This window comes from Aulonocara sp. 'chitande type north' Nkhata Bay, linkage group LG10 (genome assembly GCF_057382095.1).
Source record: "Aulonocara sp. 'chitande type north' Nkhata Bay isolate Kocher_YH1m ecotype deep benthic linkage group LG10, A_spYH_male_GT1.1, whole genome shotgun sequence".
Lineage (NCBI taxonomy): Eukaryota > Metazoa > Chordata > Actinopteri > Cichliformes > Cichlidae > Aulonocara > Aulonocara sp. 'chitande type north' Nkhata Bay.
In genome coordinates, this window is record NC_141353.1 from 21,945,078 (window position 1) to 21,972,110 (window position 27,033).

A 27,033-nucleotide genomic window follows, 5' to 3' on the forward strand; every position below is an offset into this window, starting at 1 on the left:
CACACATGCACTCACGCCAAACTCACAGCACACAACCCACCCCACCTGCACGTAACCTTTAACTTGAATGCATACGTGACAGCGGAGTCTTCATGAATAACCTGGATGACTGAATAAGCACAAAAAGCTCCTGTCTCAGGGGTTAGTTTAAAAGGATAAAGGTGCAGCACAGTGAAAATCACATTTCTTCAATGTCATTTTACTGGACAGCCTGAGAGGATTTGGAGGAAGCATTTTCCTTAAATATTCCACAGTTGTGGAAATTTCTTGTATAATATTTTAGACATGCTTGGTCAACAGCATGTAACTGAGTTGTATTTTCCACTGGCTACTTGAAAAGCATCATTGTTTCAGTGAGTGCTAAGGCTAAGACAAAGCTAGGAAGGACCGGATTAGCAGTGTTTTATTTATTTTATCTAAGGAATAAATACAGTGACATTAAAATACACCCAGATTTCCCCGTAACCTGTAACTGAGAAAATAACTGCATGCTAACGGCACATCATCATCATCATATATATATATATTTTTTTTTTTCTTTTTCTTTCTTTGTTTCTTTCTTACTTACTGTAGCCTCATGTTTTGGTGCTTTATTGTAGGGTCCATATGTATCAACTGGATAAAATTCATGATCTCCTCTTTCCCATGTCACTGACAAAAAAGTTCCTTTAAAAAACAGAAAATGAGGAGCAATTTTCAGTCAGTACGTTGTTTGTTTTTTTGTTTAAGTTTCTGTATGTGGTTAAAAAGTGCGATTTCAAAAGTACAGAGAAAACTTTTTATAAAATTTTACACTAAAACTCTTTTTTATGGTGTAATGTAAGATTTATCAAGTCCGTTTCAGTAAGTTCAGTTATCATCAAAAGGCACACTTCAGTTATTCTACCTGTTTTATTTCCCATAACTTAATGAACTTGAACCCCAATGCAAAAAACAACACCCACCTGAAAGGTAATCCAAATTTCAACAGTACATTAAGAAGATTCTGTGGATGTTTCGAGCTTTACATTGCAAAAAATACTCATTTTCACATACTGTAAACATACTGTACACTGAGACAGATACATGTAGGTGATATTTACAGTAACTGACATTGTTCAAGAGTATTTAAAAAAAAATCACATATCAAATAATTATTTGTGCACATAAAAGATGAACAAGAGAGATCATTTTCAGTCTGACTTGCTCTGCTTCGTATTTGGACAAATTTATTATCATCACTTTGAATTTAGGAAATGGCGAAAGAAAGACTAATCCAAACAAATTTTTTGTTTCTGCAAAGCTTCTGCTGAGAGCGATGTATAAAGTAAGCACTTAAAATATGTGTAACCTGATTGGTATGTTTTTACAGGGAGTGTAACAGACAATGTTATTGAACCAGATCCAACTACATAAAAAAAGATCTCCCAGCTCTTGTGACAGAGTGCACCGTTCGTACTTATAACAGAGCAAAAGCAGACAGGATAAAAGGAAAGCGTGGGTTCATGGTGTTGTTGGTGGAGGGACAAAGTGGGGGATATAGTTTAAGGGAATACGTGATGAAAGGAAGCCAACACATGGGGAGGACACTCATGACAGTCACAAGTTTGGGTCTCACATGTTTATCTGATACACAGTTATACACCACCAAATAACTACAGACCAGTTGTGAGTTTTGTTAGAAGGAATGAAGAAAACAGGCAAACTGCGAGCCTTAAAATATACTCCCCGTTTCAAATAAAACCTTGGGCCACTGGGCAAACATGTAGTTTTTTATCTCAGTCCTGTTGGGTTCTGGTTCATGGAGAGTTTATCTTGATATTGTACATAAACTTTGGTTTCTGAGAAAAAAAAGTTTATTTTAACTGCAAATATTATTTAAATTTCACATTTAATCCTTTGTGGAACAATGTAAGAAACCACCGTTTTTGACTTAAAAGGCTCCATTACTGTGGCAGCTTTTCAAGACAGGTAGTCCTCATCTGGTATTTTGATGGTATTTTGCAAGAACACATTATGTTCTGTCAAAACACTTTTACTTATTCTAAAATTCATTTTTACCCTTCAGCTGTATAAACCTGATTGAGTATTATCGTAACCCTGGCAAGTGGGCGGGCAAGGTAGACACTCAAGTTTGTGATGGAGATAACTTGAGAACGAGGCGACGCAGGATATTCAAATTGATAAAAATCTCGAACGAGTCAGAATCTCAGAGACCTTGACCTCAAGGTCAGAAGTTTTCAGGAAATCTTGTGAATGAGATAACAAGGCAATGTAGGATTTTGACATTGATTCTAAAATAAATATTAGCTTTGGGAGGTGTAGAAGTACATCTACTGATGCGAATCTTATTCATCCCACCTGATAACTCAGGGGCTGTTAATGATCAACAGTAGTTGAAAGTCTTTAATGTTCTGACTCTGTCCTCTTTCTGCTCAACATTCTCAAATGTTACTGCACCTACAGAGCATTCAGTGCTCTCCAGTACATTCTAATGCTGCTGTGCTGCACTCTTATTATGAGGACAATGATCTTTTTGACAATGTGCAGTGATTTGAAGCAGCAACCTCGCCGACGGCTCACTCCTCTTCTGTTTTTAAGCAACAGGTAATCTCATGACTTTAGTTGAGGAGCATTTTGGAATGAAGTAGCATGCATGATATTTTAGTACTCTTAAAACATGTTTTATTTGGTACCAATATCATCCCTGTAGTAATTCCAATTTCAGGAAGTTGATAATGTTTGATGTCACTTTGTGAGTTTTTTTCAAGGCGCTGCTTTGCAAACTTTTCCTGTGTTTAAAGCTCGTGAACCAAAAAACTGCCCTTTTTTCGTTAAATAAGCTACAGCATGATGCCTTCATGATCGAGACAAACTTCATACCTGTTTGAAAGGAGACACTGCTGAATATAGTTTGCCCATGTAGCTAGCTGCCTTCTTGATTCACGCCATTATGAGGAAAAATCGGACCCTGGATCATAAATAAAAACGTTGACAACGTGGCCTTATAAAAGACCAAAAGGTTGAGTTACTCAACTCTCAAACACAAACATTATTAACTTCAACAAATCGGTGCTTACTGCACACACAATGGGAATCCTAATGCTCTAATTGGTCAAGCTATTGAACTCAGACTGTCCTTACAGCTCCAGGTGGCAGAACGGTTTGCCTGCCCGTTGGTCAAGGATCCTGGAGCTACATCTAAAACTTGCTCAGAGCAAGAAGATGGAGGAGCCAGATTCAGTGAGCTGCCTTGAATTGAACTCTCCACACTGCCCCTCCATCTAGAATGCTGAATGTCAAGCTCTGTAACATCAGTAAGAGCTGAGTTCCCATTCAGCCTTTGTGGGGGATAACCGCTGTTCTCGCTGCATAGTCCCAATAGTCTCCTTATGCTCCACTGTCTTCCCTTACTCCTCAAATGGAGTATCTCCTGGAAGGCGTGCCTGAAATCGGGGCTGCGACAGTAGATGAGAGGATTGAAGGCTGAGTTGGAATATCCAAGCCAATTGAGGAGTCTAAAGGGTACCTCAATGTTTTTCAGGCTGAGTATGTTTCTGAGGATGTTGAGGATGAAGAATGGTAGCCAACACAGTGTGAAAGTTCCCATGATGATACCCAGAGTTTTTACAGCTTTATGCTCTTTAAGAGAAAACCTAAGACGCTTTGTGGCCGAATGTTTTCCGTCCCCTTTGTCTGTCCTCAATCTGCTCTCTTTCCCCTTTTCTTCTTTACCAGTGTCCATACTTGGGTTCTGCATATTTAGACTATCGTCTCCTGCTTCTTCTCCCACCTCAGTTCCTGTCCTGCTTTGATTTAATGCAGGGCTATCATCAGGATAAGCAAACTGTGAAGCGCAATGCAAGTTATACATATGTCTTTCCCTTCCTCGGATCTTCTCCAGCTGTTTCTGAGCCTCCTGGAACACGCGGGTGTACAGGAAAATCATCACCACCAGTGGCAGGTAGAATGATACAATTGAAGAAGTCACTGCATATGCCGTGTTCGTGTTGAACTCACAGCAGTTTTCATCTTTCAAACATAAGAGAGCTATGTCATCATGTGACACCGACATCTTCAGATGTATGGGTAGGAAGGAGATGAGGGAGGCCACCACCCAAACTGCGAGCACCACTGCAACAGCTCGACCCCTGGTTATCAGCAGGAGACAAAAGAGTGTGCAGAGAAGTGAAGAATGTTGCAAACAGTAGACGTGAGTGACAACACAGAGATATTTTCTTAGTTAAATATTATGTTGGTTGTCCAAAAATGTAAAAGAGCTCTAAAAGCAACATAATAGCCACGACTACATTCTAAATTAACTACAGCTAAGCCCAGGATCTAGCTCAGGCAGGTAACATGAGCTGCACTGCGTCATGCAGAGATAACATGCCTCATTCTTCTCATTCTCCCCATGTCATATGCCAAATACACTCTTTTTCAGTTTGGTGGTCTACTTAAGCTTCCTTTTAAATTTTATATGTAACGTATTTGTGGGTAATTATGAGTTTGGGGTCTGGTTAATTATATTCTGCTAAATATGTCCTTCTGATTCATTCAGATTTAAAATGGCTAATCACTAAGATAATGGCTTTTCTTCTTTACTGTTACCTACATTATACATGTATTAATTTGATGAATTTGAGTCAGATATAATAATGGTAAAAAAAGAAAAAAGAAGTACAGCATCTATAATTTCTAAGGTTTTACATATCAGGATTTATTTTTTTAAACACTGTCTAGTCTTTATCATCATGTCTTATAACGAGGTAACTATAACTTGAGATGAACAACAACACATGACATGTTGCACTGTGTCATTATTTCTGCAATAAAAACAAAGCTAATATGTGGAAGCAGTGTGTAAAAAAAAACATGAATTATTCGCTTGCACAACAACCTTGAGCAGCAATGACTTGAAATAGTCTTTCTCTGTGTGTCTTTATCAGTCTCTCACATCATTGTGGGGGAATTATGACTCTTCTTTACAGAGGTGTTTCCGTTCATCAGTGTGAGCAGGTTTTCATTTACTCAAAGCTCTCTTAAGGTCACACAGAATTTCAATCAGCTGGAAGTCTGGACAGTAACTGGATCTGACTGAGTTAGAACATCTTTTCTTTTTGAGTCATTGAAGATTGCCTGCTGTGCTTGTGATCATTGTCGTGTTGCATGATTGAATTTGACCTAAAATACTTTTGGTACACAGAGTTCATGATCGACTCACTGACTCCAAGGCGCAAAAAGTGGGCTTGAGATTTTGCACGAGGTGCTTGTGTTAATATGCTGTGTTTGGCTTTCACCAAATGTGGCGCTGCACAATATAGCCAAAAATCTCCACTTTGGTTTCATGTGTCCAAAGGACTTTGTTCCAGAAGTCTTGTGGTTTGTTCAAAAGCAACTTTGCAAACCGAAGCTGTGCTGCTATGCTCTTTTTCAAGAGAAGAGGCTTTCTCCTGGCAACTCGGCCAAAACAAGCCATGCTTGTTAAGTCTTTTTTTAATTGTACCATCACGAACTTCAACATTTAACATGCTAACTGAGGCCTGCAGAGTCTGAGATGTAGCTCTTGGGTATTTTGCAGTTTCTTTGAGCACTGCACGGTCCAACAGGAGGAATTTGCTGAGAAGTCATTGGAAGATTAGCAGCTGTCTCGAATGTTTTTCACTCGTGAATCCTTTTTCTCAGTTTAGAATGATGGATTTCAAATTGTTTAAAAATGGCCTTATAACCCCGTCCATAAAATCACTGCTGATGTTTTTTCTTCTTCGCATTGTGTTAACACACACCTGAATGTTCCTGACCAGCAAACTGCCAAAACATCTGCTTTTATTGAGGCGATTACACATTTATTGAAGTGCATTTGATTAGCAGCACCTGGCTGCTACCTACCCTGTTAATCCCAACGGAAGCAGTAAGGAAGTATTCAGTTTTTCACACACTGCTTCTGCGATCAGGCATTAATTTTGTATAATAAACAGTCACACAGTGTAATATGTCCAATGTATTGTTGTTCATTGAAAGTTTTATTTAACTAATTTTAAGACCTGCTAACGATTATTTTAATGTTACTATATCCATATTTTACCACGACTGTATTTGAGAATCAGAATATCTTCATTGTCATTGTAACAAATACAATAAAATCAAGTCTCATATTTTCCAGTATGTTGCAACTCTGGTTGTACCGCAACACGTGTCAACAGTGTTTGCCTTTAACAGGAGACAGAAAGCACCTGATGTGACATCACTGGTTGGGTTTAACAAAGTGTGCAACATCTTTGAAAGTTTGAAAATGTAGCGATATTTGCAGTAGCAGCTTGATCTAACCTCATACTACATACTAGTCAAGCTCCATCTCTTTTGTACCTGGTGAGCAGTGTTGGGTAGCGGAGCGGCGAGGTGATGGCAAGGTAGCGGTCCAGTGCGATCACACAAAGCGTTTCGATGCTGGCAGTCACGCACAGCACATCGGTCGCTGTCCAGAAATCACACATGAAATTTCCGAACTGCCAGACTCCCCGCAGGATGGAGATAGAGCCAAAGGGGACCACAACCACACCCATGATGAGGTCAGCAACAGCCAGTGAGGCAATGAAAAGATTGGTGACAGTCTGGAGCCGCTTAAACCGCAGGATGGCGGTAATCACCAACACGTTTCCTGTGTAGAAGAAAGCAAACTGTGTTCGAAACTATGAACTGGATCAATTGTAAAAGCGCATTTCAAATAAAAGCCGTCATCTGATTGAACCGAAAGAGTCACAGCTTACCGAAAACTATAGCCAGGACCAGAATGGCCATAGCAACACCAAGCAGCACGAGTTCTGCATCACTGTACTCTGGTCTAGAAGAATTGAAGACCTGGGTGAAGTTACTGTGCTGTGAATGGTTAGTCTGTGCTAACACAGTACTCACACCTCCCATGATCTACAGTGAAAACACACAAAAACACAGCTTTGGTCACGAAAGATAAAGACACATAAACTGATTGTTTTGCATGCATGATCAATTTAGTAGGGAAGACGTTTAAAAGGTATACAAGAGATTGGACAGCTTGTATTTGTTCCTTGGTATGCCTCTGTGTTTGTCATGCTTTTAGCAGTTTGTGCAGCAGCTTATGGGATTTGTATGTTTTTTTTGGTGTAGCCTCAGTCCACAGGATCAGCATTTGGCTGCAACTAGTCCACACACACTTCCTAGTGGGGTGTTATCTGCTCGGGCTCCGATGCTTTTTGAATAAGATTACATGTGACCCTTTGATCTGTTTGGCCTTCTTTAACAAATAAGGGTATTCCTTTTTTTTTTTACACCATTAATGCCATTAAAACAAAAAAGCAAATGCCAGTGCTGGTAAAAGCAAGAGGATGGCTCCTGCAACACATGTAAATGAAGACACTAAATGCCCTTGTTATATAATAGTGCTTACATAAGTAAATGCACAGACAGATGATTGTGCTCCTAAAGTGCCATTAACACACACAGGAGTATATTTAAGCTGTTTGTATTCCAACAGATCATTCTTTCTGCCAGGATGATCAAAGAATGAAAAGATATCAAACTTTGAGCAGTATTTGATGAAAAATAGCTTTCACAGAAGTCTGTGGATGAGAGCTAGCCTGCTTTTTATCTTATCGAAACATACATACTGTGTATATGTGTTCACAGAGGAAGTTATATGTTCCTCTATATTGTCATGATTTAAACATATCCTCCCCAGTGACAACATACGTCCTGTGATATAATGTCATGTATCAGCATCCAACATGTAGATTATTAGTTTTCTTTTTTTTTTTAAACTGATAATGAATACTGCAGTGACAGAAAACAGGAGAAAAGTGAGCAGCAAACTTTTACAGGAAGTAAATGTCCTTGTCCAAACCACTAGGCCATCAGGACTTCCTCTACACACTAATCTTAGTGCCATGGTACAGAGTGTACACTTTCGATTCAGGGTGTTACTAAGCACAAATAACTGATGCTGAGGAAGAGCAAGGCTTGTGAAATACTATATAGGCTCCAGGAGCCCGTATACTGGTGTTTGCAAAGGAGCAGTGCATGGCAGAGCAACAACAGGCAGCTTAAATAAATAATCCCCACATTGCTCTGATGGTGATATAGATATATTCCAGTGATACATTAAAAAATACATAACAGTACAGTTTTGGCATCAGTTGCATTTATTCCTCAATGTTATTTCTAGTCATGTTCCAGCATAAATAGTAATAATAAAAACAAGACTGAATATAAATGCTCTTCCACAGCAGGCATCTAACTGACAGCAGACATATGGCGATCCTTGTTTGCGCTTCTGATGTAGATCCCTGTCGGGGGATGGTACGTTGTATAAGTCATCCTGTCTGGACAGTCCATGAGTAGTAGACAGATACTAAATGTCTGCTACTTATGGACTATTTGCCCTTCACAGGTGGCATTTGACTTATTTTTGCTTTTCTCCAATATGTGCAATTAAGAGAAGAACACATCTATGTCTTAATGCTAATCGTAAGGCTGTTTGGCCAACTGGATCTTCTGTGTGCATTTGCACTTAGATGCATGTGAATGTTGCCTTTATTCCAATGCAGTCCAAACACTCACAACACATGTTAATTGGCAGCAGTAAAGAGGTGCATTGATTCACGAGTGTTTACCCAGTTCTCCCAGGGTCAATGAGCAAAGTGTTGAATTTTGGGATGCTTTTTAAATGTCGGGCGATTGTTGTTTTTATGACAGTCATCCTGTAAGTGGCATAATCGTCTAAACATGAAAGTTAAACGGTGTCATTACTTTGCAAGTGCGAGGCACCGCACATTAATTTGGAGAGCAGGTATGCTGTCAATCATGCCGTCTGCGTCCACAGCAGCGTGTTTGTGCGAACATTCGTCATTGCTTGGAAAACGTCCCTAAGTCAGCACATTAACATTTTAGTAAATACGAACTAAAAGTGCAGAGAAAATGATGGATCTGCTGGAAAGGTAAGTGCAGACTCCTTTTAAAAATAGCATTTTCATTAATTGTGCTTTGAAATGAGTTCTGTTAGACAATAATGTGTGTGATTGTGCACTACACACACAAAAATCAGACTTTCATGATTCATTTATGTTTACATGATGTGACAGTCGCTGTTGTTTTTCTCACAACACCAGCCACTTACCCTGTTACTCTTTGCCTTAATGACCCCTGCACTACCCCTGCAGAGGGGATCAGTACTGCAGGAGGTGGTTGCACACATTAATACCAAGTCAAACTTGGAAAACTGACTCCAATCGCCTCCCTAACCAAAACTGTTTAAACAGCTGAGACCGAATCAATCACAAAAGATTTACTGAGACGTAAAAGTCCCAATATTTAGGCTGAGGGAGCATGGCGATAGTAAGTACACTGAGCACTTAACACACAAAAGCTCTTGCACAAATATAAGCATGAAGCTGCAAGTGTGTGGAAAATACACAGAGAGAGAGAACACCCAGCTTTTGTTGTCATCGGTAAAATAAAGAGATGGCGGTAGAGCAAACTGTGAAAATGACACATGCTTTACTAGGAAAAGATAAACAAGTTTCTGTCCTGATACCATAATAACAGGAAGAAAAGGAAGAAAATCAATGATATCTGTAGCTTTTGTCAGACAATTTAAACGATTATATGATAGGTAATCTTCAAATCTCCCGTGATGTCAGAGTTAGGTGCACATGTTTTAAACAATCTCATCGTCAAATAGTCTTGTAAAACTAGAAAAACTTGAAGATTCTTTATCTGCACTGATCCCTTAGCATTTACTTTAAATCTATATTAATTTCACTGCTTTGATAAGTCCAAATAAATCACAGAGAGTGGTGCTTCCACCCGTGACAAATAGGTTGCCTGCAAGATTTGCACTTTGTAAAACAGACTTTTATTTTCAGGTGTTCTTTAATTGTTACCTCCAGACTTTGTCCTCTTCTTCAGTCCAGTGATTTCATACTCCAGAAGCTTTTAAATCCACCACACAAAGATTCATAATAAAGTGTCTGCCAGCAGCTTCTTCTTCATTTTTTGCTGAGTTGTTAATTTCAGGAGTTAGTGTGCGACTGACATGCACAGACAAACACACACGCGCGTGCTCTGTCTCGCTCCCTGTTTCTGTTCCCACACATGTATAAACACTTTCAGGTCTCAAGCACACTTGCCCCTTTGAAGCAGCTGAGTCTGTCAGCCTTTTTATAAGCAAGCCACGATGACATCACAGCAGGATAGTAGCCTATCAGAGGACAAGGAATGGCTTTTGCTATATATCATATGTCTGCAGTGCACTGACAGCCGGACAGCACCCAGTGCTCTCTGGGAAACCTTAGGGTTTTAACATTTATTTATTCAGGGCAGCTTTTCTGAGCTTCTTTTCAGCACCACCCTCCCCACATTCTCACATAGGAGGTGCCAAACAAAACCACAGACTTCTGTATTTGGCTGCTGTTTAGCTGTACTTCTGCACCACAGCAGTGCAAAACATAACAGCAACACTATTCAAACTGAATATGGCATTATACTGTATTCCCATAACCTGCGCATTCAGTATCAGTATGAGGATATAATAAGAATCACTTTGCATGCTCAGACAGAAAGTCAAGGCTAAACATCCATTCACCAGTCTCTTGTTGCATTAAACCTTAAATTAGATTGTTTCTTTGTTCCAAACTGCAGGGCTGATTTTAATATTTATAATTTTATATTAAAATGTTTAATACAATGTGGACTACATGAAGTCTCATTAAGACAAACTTAGAGGCAGTGGATGAGGGAAACAAAGTGTTTTATTATGTAATTTTGAATTTTCTAAAAGACATCAATTCATGAGTTATTTCCTTGATTTCTCTACCACTACACAGTCCTGTGAAAAACTAAGTGCACATCTTGATTCAGTAGCTGGTAGAATGACTTTATCCATCTTTCACATGCTTGTGGGGGACTTTTGGCACACTCTTCATTGCAGTGTTGGTTCAGTTCATTGAGCTTTCGTTTACACCACAAGGTCCCCAGATGATGTGGCTGCAAAATATCATTATCTCTCCACCACCATTGTTCGAGGTGCAGAAATACTGGGTTTGGTTTTGCCAAATGGGGTGCTGTGAAATATAGCCAAAGATCTTCGCTTTGGTAGGAGCTAAGGACACTTTAACCATGCTGCTATGTTCTTTTTAGAGACAGGTGGCTTTCTCCTGGCTGCCCTTCCAATGAATCCAGGTTTGTTACATCTTTTTCTAATTGTGTTTTAACTTTTAACATGCTTCCTGAGGCCTGTGAGGTTTGGAATGTAGCGCTCGTTTTGTTGTTGTTGTTTTTATTTCCCTGAACATTGCATGGTCCCAGCCAATTCACCTTGAGGGGATGTACAGTATGTAGGGATGGCAGTTGTGTGTTACCACACACTGAACGCTCCAGACCATCAAACTGCCAAAATCTCAGTGTTTATAGAGGTGCTCACACTTGTTGATGATCAATGAATCAAAGAGATTTCATTAGCAGCACTTGGCTGCCACTTACCAACTTAATTCATAAGGAAGCACTGAGGGTGTACTTACTTTTTCACTGTGCTGCATGAACTGTATTCATAATGAAAATGACCCACAATAGAACATGAACTTTGCTGCTTCACATTTGTGCATCAGTGTTCCTCATTTCACTGATCCATCACAGCACAGACAAGTCACCACTGGTCACATATAAACAAAACACTGCGATTACTCTTTTGCCCAAAAAAATTTTTTTTTTAAGCGTTCAAGGTAAGTCTCCATAAGTGTACAAAGCTGTTAATGTGATCTGTGATCTCTAGTAATCATAAATACAGTGTACATACAAAATAAAAAACCAACCCAGTGCTCAAGATCGTGAATGCCTCTGATGCAACCAGTGGTAGTGTCAGTAATCATACCCAACCAAATGTTAGGCCACTAAAATGTTTTGGAAAGAGGCTACCTCGTAGAGAGCCACCCAACTGAGTTATGACATTAAGTCAAATCCTGCACCTTCCATCATGCCACCTTGTGTGCTTACTACGTTAAGACTCTTAATGTGTTCCAGTTGAAGTTGGAAGTCAGAACTGATCATTCAAAATTTTCCTCTGCATGAATTGCTCTACCTTGCCGAGAAGCAATCAAAAACCAATTTTTTCTTGCTTATCTGACTTTACCACTGGAACACCCTCAACTTAGCAGTGACGTCACTGCCAAGTTCCGACATCTGACTTCCGAGGTAAACGGATCTGGTGGCATCTGGCATTAACCAAAATGGGTAGAATGAACTCCACTGAAGCTGCAAATGCAGGTCTTCTGTCTTCCCTGAACCTTATATCTCAAGGAGGTGATGCGTGCAACAGGAAGCACCTAAAGGTTCCCACACACCACAGAATGTACCCAGCAAGGCTTTCATGTAGAGAATTTCTCATACTTGATCACCACAAGCCGTCATTTTATATGCTCATGATGACCTACATGTCGTGAACAATAGACTCCCACATGCGCGGCGCATTGAAACCACTCAGATGTGAACCAGTTAGATAAAGATGCTTCAGCAGGCTGATTGAGCATCAGCGTCTCAAAATTGCAAAGTGGCTTATCTCTGTCTGATAATATATATACATATTGCTTCTCCAAAGCAATTATATCATCTAAAAATATACACCACTGATGGGTTATGTTTTGTTATGTTATTAGGGCAATACTTTTTTTGTCAGCCCATTCAGACTTTTAGCTGTATATGAAAAGCAAGAAACACGCTGCAGTGAGAGCATCACACGAGCACTCGCTTCTTCCCTTTTTTATGGCCTCTTTTGGAGCATGTCTGTCAGAGAGCCCAGAGCAACATCCTCTTGTCCAAACGTACTGGTAGAAGATAAAGCTGAACATTTGAGCAGCATGATTGAAATTCAGGATCTTAGTCAGTTATGCTCCGACCACCCTACGGTCTGTACTGCAGAAGACAACAATCACCCCGAGCGTGCAAATGAAAGCTCTCATAAAGCTGAGCCTGCACTCAGTTCACTGAGGAAAGCTGGCACCAGTGTTCGTCTGACATACACATAAAAAGTCTAATATTTCTATTGTTATGTTTGTGTTTTCTGCTCTTTAATGTTTCCTCTTTTGGGAAAAGAGACATAGAACAGAGAGTATGGCCACTTCCTCTTGTCACATTCCTCTTGGCGCCTCTTCCGTCTGCGTCCTATCTTTTCCTCTATCTCTTCACACGTTCTCTCCTCGTCACACTTTCAAAAAGTATCCATCCAGAGCTGCTCCCTCATTCACGTCACTCTTTTGTTGTTACTTTTTGTCAGTTTCTTCTTTCATCTGTCCTCAGCAATACATCATGTTTGGACACTTGAGCTCACCAGTTCTTTCAACCAAAGTCCCATTTAATGAAAGAACGTTAGGACACAGTACATTGACATTTTTAAAAGAAAGTCTTATGTTGCTGAGTGTTGCCAGTAAACTTGATTGTAAAATGTTTAAATTAATGCGGTAACCATGTGCCGTCACTCTAATGATATTTTTAGCTGCAATGTTTTTATTTCTTGCCAAATACTTCCAGCAGTTCCTCATTGTGTTAATATAATATATGATACAGTGATGTCTGGTTATGTGTTTTTGCGTTACTTTCTGTTATCTGTGCAATTATCCGTTTGGTAATATATAGAGTGCGCATTGCCTTTCCAACATTTCACACTATTGAAAACACACGAGTCCTTTTGGAGGGGTTTCTAAAATGTCGCTGCACCAGTTGATTCTTTGTCTGCTTGTCAAAGTGACTGAAATTCTGTCCTCACAAGCACTTAAATTAGATTTTATTTGAACAAATTATAACAGCAATCGACTGATGAGGAGCAAATCTTTGTAAGGAAACTGGAGAAAATGTTTTTGTAGCGGTGGGCAGTGGGGTTAACGCTGCTTGTCGGTTTTAGAAGTAGCTTCTTGGTACAGTCTTTTTTTCTGTGGGGTTTGCTTGTTCTGCCTGTGGTTGCATGGGTTTCTTATCAAGGCTAATAGGTTAACCGTTAATGATAAATTGACTGCAGTTGTGAATTTGGGAGTATGCTGTTGTCTGTCTCTCTGTTCCCCCTGGCAACCTGTGCAGCTGTGATCTGTATGCTCGCCGGCTATCAGATGTTGGATAAACAGTTAAGAAAATGGATGACTTCTGTTGTGATTTGATAAATAAACATGTCTCTTTTATTGATTTTCTTCTTCTAATGTTTTCTATTACTTTCTGCCGAAACAAATATCCATCATCACTGAGAAGTTTCATCAGAAATTTACATGAAGTCAAACTCTGTACTGAGTTCACTCCCCAAGTTCTGGGAACAATTATATTGTCGCTGTCGCTGAATCTGACCTGCAGACGGTTGTTTTCTGAATTACAGCAAATATTTTCCAGAACCTCAGTGACCAGATACACGAGTTGTAGCTTGAACTACAGTTACTGCAGGAAAATATCTCACACATACTGTGCGCAAATATGCATGTGTTTCAGTCTATTACAAGAGTAATTAAGTCAAGTTGAAACACATTTTCAACCTCTTCTGGATTTCTGGTATGGCCCCTTTGTTTTTCTAAGAAATGCTTGCTCTGAACAGTATATCCTGTACATAATGTTCACTGGTATTACTGAAACCATGCTGCTACCACATCCTACCACATGTTCAATTTTTGACAATGTCATGCGCCGCGGCGCGCGTGCACAAAAGGATCCAAACGCAGACTCAAGCACTAGCAGAAAAGGACACTTTATTATAATAACAAAAAGCGACCCGGGAAAACCAAAGGAGCAAAACGAGGAACTAAAAAACCCGGGGAAACAATGATGCGAGGAAGCCGGAATCGGGACCGTGGGAGGCTTCAACAGAAAGGGGAGAAGATTACTAGGGAGCCGAGAAGCGGAGGAAACACATCAAAACTGAGTTAGACCAGTTGGCTTATGATTAGAGCGGGACCGTAGGAGCTGGAGAGGGACGTCTGTGAGAGGGAAATCCGTGGAGGTAGTGGTTGGGCCAGATGATGCACCGGGTGATCCAATTGAGCAGGAGGACAGGCAGGTGGCAAACGCTGAACGCCGGATCGAAACCTAGACACAAGTAGGCAGATTTAACACAGCTCCAACAAGATAGTAATGCAACGCTTTCGCGGGAGTCTAGTTACCACAGAGAGGTGATTAACGGACTGGCGTGGAGCATCCGTCAGCGCCGGGTTAAGTAGCTCTTCAGGTATTCACCCCGATGGAGAGCAGGTGTGCCGGTGATGGCCCAGCCTGGGGGTGTGGCTACCCGCGCATCACACACAGGACCACGGACCATGACAGACAATGTATTTTCCTGTATCAGTATTTGACATAAACTGCAATAATGGCAGTGGTTTCCTTTTTTCTTCATTAAAACTGGACAATAGATGATTTGAAAATGCTGAAGATTATTCTATTTCTGCTTCAGATGGTAGAGCCAGAATTTGATGTAAGCAACATGAAAGTATGGCCCCATCCTGCATTGTATCAACAGTTCAATCTGCTGCTGCTGGTGCAGTGGTGTGGGGGATTTTTTCTTGTCACACTTTGAGCCGCTTAGTATCAAATGAGCATCATTTAAATACCGCAGCCTGCCTGAGTACTGTTGCTGACTATGCCCAACCCTTCTTTGACTGCAGCGTGTCCATGTTCTAATGGCTACAGGATAGAGCATCACAAAGTTTAGTTTATTTCAAACCTGTTTCATGAACCTGGTAAAAAGTTCACTGCACTCAAATGGCTTCAACAGCCACCAGATCTCAATCCAATAGCATGTGAGATTTGCATCAAGGAAGTGCAGCCAACAAATCTGCAGCAACTGTGTGACACTGTCATGTCAATATAGACATTGCTTAAAGTGACAGCTCATTGCTAAATTTCATTTTTGTATTTTTCCTCCGGCCTGTTGCTGCTCTTTATCCATCTAGATTTCCAATTACTTTCCCAGATATTAGCTGTAGTGTACCCACCCTTTCTCACTACAGTGGAACAGGATAGCAGTCTGTTGCTCAACCACCAAAAATTACACCTGAAAAAGTCTGAAGCAATCTCTCTTTCCGGAAAAAGACCTGAGGCTTTTCTCATTTCTCTTTTTTATTCCTTCTTGTGTCCTCTCTCCTCCTGCTAGTGACCCAGAAATCTATCACAGTACCATGGCTTCAGTGTATTAAAGAGGGACGGCACACAATATGCAAAATAAAGTGTAAAGAGGACCTTCAAAGGACCTTTTATTCATTTGTTGCTTCAGTTGTTCAGTTACCCTTCATTGTTTGAGTACCTGTGTACATTTAAAAACAGTGATAGTCGCATTGTACTATGTTGTGAATTGAATGTAAAGTAGCCCTAATTATATAACATCTTCTGACCTCTATAATGCCTGAGATCTATGGCTGCAGTAGGGTTTAAAAAAAGGTGCAGCTGGCCAAAAGTCATGTTTTATTCACAATGCTTCAAAATGAGGCTCCAAAGTGAGAATTACTTGTTTTTTTTAATGACTCCTCCCTTCTCCTATCTCTTCCTCACCAACTCTGCAGTGGTGGAAGGAATTAGGATGTGAGGAGAGGAGTCAAGGACAGGAACTGCATGTGTGCAATCCAGGAAAAAGCGAAAGAGTGCCGGTGAATGGAAAAACCCACAGAGACTTGTTGTGAGAAATGTCATGAAAGCTCTATTTTCTTTTTTACAGAACTACACCCAGAAACCACAACACACAGAAGACTGAGCTGCTCTGACTGCCACATGGGACTTCAGTTAGACTACCTTTCAATACCTCAGCCGGGCTGATATGTGCATTGAAACACATAAAAACAAACATCCCCTCTACTTTGCTGGACCTGCTGTGCTGACAGATGATTGACGTAATCCCTGAAGCTAGGTTAGAGTTAAACAAGTTGGTAAGAAAAACACAGGGTCACAAACACAGAATGCATTTAAATGAGAAAATGGCCATCTCTTCATTTGCTTTTTGAGCTATCACACAAGTTTCATACATACACATATATGCAGGGGTCCATGTACAGTACCACCTGTATGTGTGTTCAAAAAAGGTGGCTCTTTCTGTGCTGACAGGTATCCAGAACAGGAACGAAGCACACGAGCAGAAAGAAAAACAGTCTTTCTGCCCGTCAGCACTTTTGTTTTCCTCCCCTCATCCATCCTCTCATCAGGTTGCTGTTGTTCTTTCTCTTCCTTTCTTTTTTCCATCACTCACCTTCTCTCATTTTGTCCGCTCTTTCACTCTTTCTGCCCGGCCTCATCACTCTCTCCACTTTCCCTAGCCTCATCTGCCTTTTCACTCATAACTCTTTAGCTTCTTCTTTTCTCCCCCGTGTGTGTCTCTGCCATTCATCTTTCATCTCTCCTCAATTTCACCCCCTCCGGGTACTTTCTTCCCACTTGTGTCATTTGTCTTCCATTTTCAAGCACCATTTGCAAACAGTTGTCAGCAGTTTAATCTCTTCGGGACGGCCGGATGCATCAAGTGTTTCCACATTTCAACAGATTTGTAAGGGACGGCCTCACACGCGGTTTACTTGATACTGTGGACTTTTTTTTTGGTGAATTTAAAAAAACACCTTAACCTATAGACAGTGTAGCCATGCTTATATCCATTTCGTTTCCAAATCATTTATCATGTTCGTTTTCTGTGGAAAGTGCAAAAATAGGTGCAGCAATTTACCGAAACATGTGCAACAATTCTAATGAGACAGAAAGTCAATATTTGATATGACCACCTTTATTCCAACTCTCGTCTGCAACCTTTCTTGGCATTCCTGGCACTCTTCGGGAATTGTTCTCCGGGCTCCTTGAAGGACACTCAAAGCTCTTCTTTGGACGCTGGCTGCCTTTTGTTTTGTTCTCTGTCAAGATGATCTCTCACTGCTTCAATAGTGTTGAGATCTGGGCTCTGATTAGGCCAATCCATGAGTAATGGTGTTCCACTGTGCCGTTTTTTTTGTCCAGGTATGCTTTTACTTCACTGGCAGTATGTTTGGAATCATTGTCATGATGAAATATTGCCAGCCAGACACTTTCCAGATGGTATTCCATGTTGGATTAAAGTCTGATCATACTTTTCTATGTTAATAATTCCATGAATTTTGACAAGATCCCCAACAACACTGGCTGAAATGCATTGCCAGACCATAACAGAGCCTCCAGCATGTTTTACAAATGGCTGTAGACACTCACCGTTGTATCTCTATCCTAACCAGACATCTTTCTTTTCCCTATTTCCTGAAGACATGAATTTCAGCTGCTGTAGATATCTACTTGTAGATAGCTTGTAGGCCTGCCACTTCTTTTATCTTTGCACATCATACGGAGATATGCAAAGGTTTTGGCTAATAGCTTTTTGAGAATCAACTTGTTGGTATATAAATCCTATTTTGTGTTATCTGTAACTGTTATCTTTGGCATTTTTCTTAACTGTTTTTCACCTAAAGAACTGGTCAGAAATGTTGTGTTTTTGTGACAGGCTAAATATAGAGACTAAATATACAATTTAAAATTGGTTCTTTGCCAAGTGTTATCTTATATATGACACAACAGAAAATGAGTTAAAAACAACCCTTAATGAAACATTTTGAAAGCCCTTCAGAAAACTTTTTTTTTTTCTATTTCCAGAAAGTCTGGCTCTTTGGAAGCAAAAGGTGAAGAAATGATGGCTGACTCAAGACTTTTGCACATGCTTTAGTTAAGACTAAAATGCAAGCATGCAACAGTTTTTTTCTTTTCTAGTCAGACTACTTGTCATAGTGCATGTTAGCGTTTTACATGTCGTTTACAACAAATCATCACATTGGAGAAGCTGGGTGTGAGGAATGTTTGGTACTTTTGCTCGTCAGAGGAAATCTTCATCGGTTTTCATGTTTCAGCGTGATTTAAAACTGGTTGTATCTCTAAGCTCCACGGGTTCTGTGCGAATGAACACATTTTAACTGCTGTTTGTCACTTCCCGAGTTTCACCTTCCTCTTTGGCGCACAGCAGGCAAAGACACATTACTTGCTGCACTCGCCTGCTATGCCTCCGTAGACCAAAGGCTGAGAGAATTCCTATCTGTCCAAACACAGCTGCTAGAACGACTAAGGATAAAAACCAAAGCTGTGAAAAACTGGCTCGGCATCCAGGTTTGAACAATGTGTGAAAAGAAAGTGGCAGTCAGCCAAGGGCGATGGTTCTACTCCACTACCAGAGAAAATTTCAGTACCACAAGCTTTTCAAGAAGCTGTGAGAAATACAGCTGTTTCTGAGCCAAATTATTCACTGCATTTTAATCTGCACATTGTAGACTAGCATAACACAAACAAGCAGTTATGATGGAACTCATGAAAAAGACACTCATTGAAAGCCACGAGGTAAGACAAAAGACAGCTGCAGGGGATGTCTGCATGATATATAATTAGCATCACCTTTTGATTTTTCAGGCATATTTTAATCCCGTATATCTATAAATCTGAAGCTTTTAGGGCGTTTGTTGTAACTCTTGATCTCTGGATTATGATTTATGTAACAAATCCTTCAATAAAGAACAGAATCCTGACCCACAGAGTCCACTTACGACCCTTTAATGAAGGAAGCAGAGGCGGATCACTTATTATACTGAAACACACAATAGCCTTGACCTCACCTTCAACTTGTTTCATTTCCTGACTGATGAACTCACAAGTAAACACATATGTACCAAGGCCTTGTTCCTTGAAGTCAAGATCATAATTTTTGTCTTCAGATGGGAAGAAAGTCTCCACAGTGTGACTTTATGTACAGACTTGTGTCTCCTTTCTGCTATAAATAGACACACAGAATACCCAGTCTTTGTGAAGACAACTTTATGGGTTAAAGGTAAAAGTAGTTGCAAAACCAAAAACTGCAGAAGAGTGCAAAGAGTGCACAGTCTCACTTTTCTGTGTGTGTTCCTGTAAATAAAGGTTTTGAAGCAATTGCACAGAATTATTCTCAAACAGTTTTAAGGGTTTTTTACACAGCAAAATGGACGGTGAAAAGAAAAACCTTGTTAAGGCTGCAAGTCTGCAATTCTGACTTCAAAGAGGCCTGTTGCTCAACCATCATCCACCCGTGTGTTCGCTTATCCATTACACGGGTGATTTGGCTGATTTTGTCTATGTCAGTGGGTTAAACGTTTTATTTCATCCTCACTGATCTCATCGGGAAGCTATTTTGAGCAAGAACGCTCGAAACACCCACTGTATGCTATACGTTGAACAGAAATAGCACAAGGTCACATCTAAACACAGCAAAGCATTCAGCAGATAAAGACCCTCACAATTCCTTCTGTTGGTAGAGACCAAAAACAGAGCAAAAAGAATTTACTGTCATAAATTATTTATAACTGACAGATGAGGTCATAAGCAATTTTACAATGAATACAATATCAATATTGTGTTTGCAGTTTGTTTCTATTTGTTTCTACTATTATTATTTAATGAAGTTACCATTATTATTTACTAATAGTATTATATTACTAATTGCCTTATCATGTTTAGAACTGTGCAAGTAAATGAAACAGTAGTAAGGGTAAATGTTACTGTTACTGCAGCTGTTTATAGGTAGGTGTTATGTCATATTTCCTTCAAAGCCAGTTACTTCCTGTCCAGGAGGATATGGTGACTTGTTGCTAAGGCACAACACAATCTTGGTACTTCTGTCTGTCTCTTATTTGCTCCATCCTGTAAGCTTCTATACTGTGCAGGGGAAGTGGTGGAACTGCTTGCAATAAAACAGCAGCGCCCTCTTTATGACACTGTCAATCCTGCTGATTTTCTGTTGTCTAACTGTGTGTAACACAAAATGTGGTGCAGAAACAACACGAATGATATCGCTCAGAGATTTGAATCTGAAAGCCCATTTCCAAAAAAGTGTCAAATGTGAATGAAAACAATGCAACAGAATCCAAATCTCATAGACCCACATTTATTCAGAGTAGAAAATAGAAAACATATCAAATGTTTAAGCCAAGAAAATGCACCAAAAAATAAGCACATGGTTGGATGGCACCGACACGTTAGGACATTGCCCTTGTTTACCACTGTGTAGCGTCCCCTCTTCTTTTAAAAACAGTCTGTAAACATCTGGGAACTGAAGAGACCAGCTGTTGGACTTGCGGGAGAGAAATTTCCCATTCTTGTCTGATATAAGTTGCAGTTGCTCAACAGTTCTGGATTTTCTTTGTTTTATTTTTAATTCCATGACGTCCTAACACGTTCTACTCTTCTACTATAAGCCCTGCTGCTGTATATGCAGTGTACTGTCTAGCATTGTCATGTTGAAATACAGAAGGCATTCACTGAAAAAGAGGTAAGCCTGTGATCCTTCTGTTGGTAGATGGGAGCATTTGTTGTACTAAAACCAACGGTGCCTTTCCAGATGCACAAATTGTCAATTTCATAGGCACTAATGCACCCCATACCATCAGAGATGCAATTTTTCAACTGAGCGCTGATAACAGCACTTGTCCATTTCTGCTTTAGTCCAGAGGATATAGTGAAATTTCAATTTATCTGACCACAGCCTGTCCGAGGTACCACAAGGAGAAAGGCGGGGTACACCCTGGACAGGTCTGCAGCCTGATGCAGGAAAAGACATAGAGACAAACTCACATTCACAATAATTGTATGTCTGTGGGAGGTATTGGAAAGCATGGCTGTGGGAGCACACGCAGAGAACTAAACAAACTCAGAAAGGCCTCTGACCAGAGGTGGAGTCGAACTCTGGACTTGCTTACTTTAAGACAACAGTGCCAACACCAGTACTAACATTTATGTAACGATCTATATTTACACATATAATGGTCAGTATGCTGTTTCTTCCTTCTTGATATACAATATTCCTATGCATGTACATAAATCCTGTTGTTCAGATGATCTTACTGTTTTAGCTTCCTCTCAGCGTGTCTGCTCTGACCAAAAACAGTGTAATTTCATCTTTTACAAACAACAGATGCGTCCTCTTTTGGAACATAATACATCAGCTAACTGTAGAAAATCAATGAACTAGACAAACATGCACGGTGCACTTGCCTAACTGTGTACTTCAGTTCTTCCCAACTGCTTTTAAACGGACAGACTGACTTAACAATGGGTCATTAATCACATCTGAGAGTCGCCGGAGACACACAAACTGCATGCATGACATATTGTTTTTTTGACCTTGGCGGACTCACGATTGAAGGCATGAGCAGACACTCAAAGCTTTGACCTTTTGATTCTGAGTGCAGCCGCTGCAGACACGGCAGCGATCTCCCAGGAGGATTCAAACCTCTGCTGCTGCTAATGTCTTAAAACTGATCAAAAACTAAACACACACCTCAGCCAGGTTTAATATACTGAGGATTGTTAGATTTTGAGCTTAGGCGTTCCCCGACTTTATTTTTACTTCATCTTTGCAGTAGAGGTTAGATGAGTTTCAGCATTTGCAGGAAATATCCTGTGCATTGTTTCTCAATTACAGGGAAGTGAGCCAGGACAGACTGAGAGTTAACACTATAAACATGTTTTGGTTGGAGGGCTGCTGCCTGCAGGAGAGAACAATCACATGCCAAAGTCTTCAAAAGAAATATATATATAGAACACCTGTTTGGCAATTCAAAGAGTAGTAGAATAAGATAAGATAAGATAACCTTTATTAGTCCCACACGTGGGAAATTTGTTTTGTCACAGCAGGAAGTGGACAGTGCAAAAGTTATGAGGCAAAAATTAGAATACAATAAGAATAAATACAGTACACAACTGTACAGAATAGAATAAAATAAAATACTATATACAGTAGAATAAAATAAAATAAATATACAATAAGATAAAAATAGAATACAAATACTATATACAACTGAGTAAAAATACAACGATGACAGAAAGGATTATTGCACTTAGTATTATTGCATATGTATGGATGTGTGTGCTTGATCAGTTAGTCTTTATTATGGAGTCTGACAGCAGTGGGGAGGAAAGACCTGCGAAATCTCTCCGTCCCACACCGTGGGTGCCGCAGTCTCCCACTGAAGGAGCTGCTCAGTGCTGTCACAGTCTGCTGCATGGGGTGGGAGATGTTGTCCATCAGGGATGACAGCTTAGCCGCCGTTCTGCTGTCACTCACCACCTCCACTGGGTCCAGAGGGCATCCTAGAACAGAGCTGGCCCTTCGGATCACCCTGTTCAGTCTCTTCCTGTCCCCAGCAGAGATGCTGCCGCCCCAGCAGACCACGCCATAAAAGATAGCAGAAGCCACAACAGAGTCATAGAATTTCTTCAGGAGTGGGCCCTCCACTCCAAACGACCTGAGTCTCCGCAGCAGGTACAGCCTGCTCTGCCCTTTCCTGTAGAGGGCGTCTGAGTTATGAGTCCAGTCCAGTCTGTTGTTCAGATGAACACCAAGGTACCTGTAGCTGTCCACAGCCTCAATGTCCATACCTTGGATGTTCAGTGGTTGCAGTGGAGAATGCTTGTGCCTGCGGAAGTCTACCACCAGTTCCTTGGTTTTACTGGCGTTGATCTGGAGGTAGTTCAGCTGGCACCAGTCCACAAAGTCTTGGGTCAGACCTCTGTATTCCTTGTCGTCCCCATCAGTGATGAGGCCGACTATTGCAGAGTCATCAGAGAACTTCTGCAGGAAGCACTGGGTGGAATTGTGGGAGAAGTCTGCAGTGTAGATGGTGACGAGGAACGGAGCTAGAACCGTTCCCTGTGGGGCCCCCGTACTGCAGACGACCCTGTCCGACACACAGCCCTGAGTCCTCACATACTGTGGTCGGTCGGTGAGGTAGTCCAGGATCCATAAATAAATCCAAATATTCCTGTGATTTTGTTCAGCGGCATCAAAAATATACCCAGTTCTTCTTCTATGGACAATAATAAATGCATTCCAGCTATGTTCACTTTTTCTTCTCTCTTTTTGTCACATCTTACTTTAATATTATCCAAACTTATAGACTTTACTAATAGTGCAGTGCTTTTTATCTAGACATACACTGCCACCTCTTGGTGTTTCTCTATATCTACAGATAATATTTTCTTTGGTCTGTCCTGTCAATTTTTTAGCTATTTATTTAGCTATACATTAATAGAATTATGTATTCATGGAATAATTCAATTCAATTTAATTCTGTTTTATTAATATTGCATCAATTTACAACAACAGTTGCCTCAAGGCACTTTATACTGCAAGGCAGGGGCGGAGCGTGGGGGTGGCTTACGGGGCTTAAGCCCGGGTTGTTTTGTCAGAAGCCCGGGGTATTTTGGAGTGTAATTTTTTCATAGTTAGATGCCTGGCTGACAACTGTATAAAACAAAAAGTACACACAATATTCGAAGCACATAGTGCACACTGTGGGAATTTACGACTGTGCGTGAATCCCCCCCTGATATTGGTATGATCCAAGCTCAGGCACTAAGCGACTGAGCGAGGGGGCGGGGGGAGCTGCTGCCCGTGAGTGCGCTGTTGGAGAAACGGAGCCAGCCATACTAAGGAGAGCTTAAGTTTGAGCAGGTACCAAAGCAAATCATTCGTACCGTACAAATAATGTAAATATGACGGTGCATCACGAAAGACTGATATGAAACTGATCACTTGACCAATATTATTTTACTTGCTCTTCAAGTGAATCAACAAATGGCGAAATGAAAAGCCGAACAAATGCTATTTTTTAGAGAGTCTTAGCTTACGTGTGTTTATTTCATATTTTCAGTTCTTACCCTCCCCGACTAATTCGGTTTCAGTTATGTACTGAAATATAAGAATGGACATTAGAGGGTTCTTTCAAAGAAAAAACTCAGGTAAATGTTATTTTATATATTATGCTTTGTATGTTGTTCAGTATATTTCTATGCAAAACAAGAGGGATTTCAGTACACAGCAGGATATTCACATTTGTAACCAGATATTTACATACACTTTAGGGAGAAAACATAAAACATTTTTACTGTGCAACATCAATTTAGAGTAAACTTTTGTTTTAGATAAATATTGAAATATATTTTGAATTAGTTAAATGTCAGAATAAAGAGAGACAGAGCTGTCTATTTTTTATCACTTTCATTAAATTTAGGAGTACATGTACACTAAGTTTATTGTTAATTAATAAGAAAACTCCAGACGATTCCATTCTGAGCTGAAGAAGCTTCTGATAGGTTAGTAGAGTCCATGTGAGTAAATTGGTGGCACAGCTGTGGATACATATAAGGCAAAACACAGAGCCTGTTTCTTTGACATGGGAAAATCAAGAGATGTCAACCAAAACACCAGGAAAAGAACTGTGGAGCTCCATAAGTGTGGCTCAATTTGAATACAATTTGGTGCCATTTGCAATTAAAAAACACAGACAGTTTCTCTCTTTACTCTTAAAGTTAACAAATATGTTTTTTATATTTATCAATCTAAAAAAATAAACATTTAGTCTGATTTGATGTTACAATTAAAAAAGTGTTTGTGTTTTGATCTGAAGAGTTTGTAAATATCTGGTTTCAACTGTATATTTGATGATTGTCAGCACAAAGAGGGAGAGAGAGGAGCAGAGATTGAGATGGAGAATGAGGACAGAACAGAGATGAACAAGAGCAGGTGAGACACACATGTTAGTCAAATGGTTGCTTACTAAAAGTATCACCGTATCATAGGTCCTCATGTATCTCGTACCTAGTGTTTCTTTTTAGGTTTGCTATTTTTCAAATTCTATATTTATTAAGTTCTGCAGGCTTGTTTGCACAACAAGGCTAAATAATTATATAAACTTTTCTCAATTTAAATATTGTACTTTGGTAGAATTAAATAAATAAGTGTAGTGCAGGTCTATGATGATTTTTAGTGCTACTATCATCTAGTTCTGATTGTGGTTATGTCTTGGTTAAGTCCTCAGTAATCCTGCTTTTGAACTGTTGTAGTCCTGTTTTAATTCTGGATCAGTTCTGCGTCTGGTTGAATTGGGGTTTAGTCCTCGTGTCTTGATACAGCCCCGACTTCGTTCTGTCTTGCTGCTCAATTAAAAAACTAGTTTAAGGTGTCCTGCATGTGTGATATATATATTTCCCTATATGAAGTCATTCTTTTTTGAACAAAACTCAAAACAGAGCCTATTAATCTTTCAGTCATTTCTACACCCCCCCCCCCCCCCCCCCCTCAAAAAAAAAAAAATCCCACATGCATACTACCCTTTAGGGCTAAGCCCCGGGTGTTTCAAATGTCTGGCTCCTCCTCTGCTGCAAGGTAAAGACACTACAATATTATAAAAAATCTCCCAACAATCATACAGCCCGCCCAGCCCCTTTTAACACAGGAAGAAATATCTTGCAGAACCAGGCTCAGAACTGTACTTGAACACAAGTAAGAAAAATATAGGCAGCCCAGCCTCCTCATAGCTGTACTTATCAAATAGGTGCATCTGTGGTATAAATGTGAAAATCCTAGGTGATTTTCAGAAAAGTTGAACTCTGACCTTGACCTTGAGGTCAAGATTCCTCTCCTCTGGGATTTTTAGTAAATGCACGTATGGTGTACATTTCAAAATCCTACGTTGCCTCGTTCTCAGGTAATGGCACTCACAAACTTGGGTGTCCAAGTTTAGCTCATATACCCGACATAAGCGACTGTAAACCAGTAACGACAGCTACTTCACTACGTGTGGGAATTTACACTTAATAGTTGGAATCAAAGTCATAAACTATTAATAGTTCATATTTTTTTCGTTTTAATCCTTGGTACGCGGATCTTCAGAAATAATTTGTTCGTCAGAATCACTTATCCGCTACAAAATTAATCTAATTTAAATACGCATGACTAGAATTTCCACTCTTTACACCCCCTGTGGAGCTAAAAATGAGGTACAAATTTAAAATAAGTGTAAAAAAAAAAGATGCACATTTGTTGACTGGAATATAAAAGAGCAAAGGCGAAGAAACACCGAAGCAAAGCTGATAGAAATTTTCACAAAAATATAGGCACGACTATTGACTATTTTTGACGCACTTTGGAATTCGGACGCTGTTCGGCGCTCTCTCATCGCGAGAAAAGCCCCGGCCTTGCCCGGCCAAAGATGC

At 40.1% G+C, this 27,033-nt stretch overlaps 1 protein-coding gene across 1 annotated transcript; it reads right to left on the bottom strand.

Moving 5' to 3' along the window:
• On the bottom strand, positions 1–10,131 carry LOC147320875 (beta-2 adrenergic receptor-like). The gene is made up of 4 exons (XM_086309092.1): positions 9,894–10,131; positions 6,747–6,903; positions 6,346–6,637; positions 1–4,130 (listed from the first exon to the last, which is right to left on the bottom strand). Exons 2-4 carry the CDS (start codon positions 6,898–6,900, stop codon positions 3,095–3,097), a joined length of 1,482 nt encoding a protein of 493 aa, XP_086165218.1. The 5' UTR covers positions 6,901–6,903; positions 9,894–10,131; the 3' UTR covers positions 1–3,094.
• Between the last annotated feature and the right edge of the window lie 16,902 nt (positions 10,132–27,033).

What these genes read in the sequence shown, in the direction of transcription:
- LOC147320875 (XM_086309092.1), bottom strand. Translation starts at nt 6,900, where the DNA reads ATGGGAGGTGTGAGTACTGTGTTAGCACAGACTAACCATTCACAGCAC. An exon ending in GGTCCTGGCTATAGTTTTCG is followed by an intron (nt 6,638 to 6,746) that starts GTAAGCTGTGAC and finishes TCTTCTACACAG; the next exon opens with GAAACGTGTTGGTGATTACC. An exon ending in TACCCAACACTGCTCACCAG is followed by an intron (nt 4,131 to 6,345) that starts GTACAAAAGAGA and finishes GCTGATAACCAG; the next exon opens with GGGTCGAGCTGTTGCAGTGG.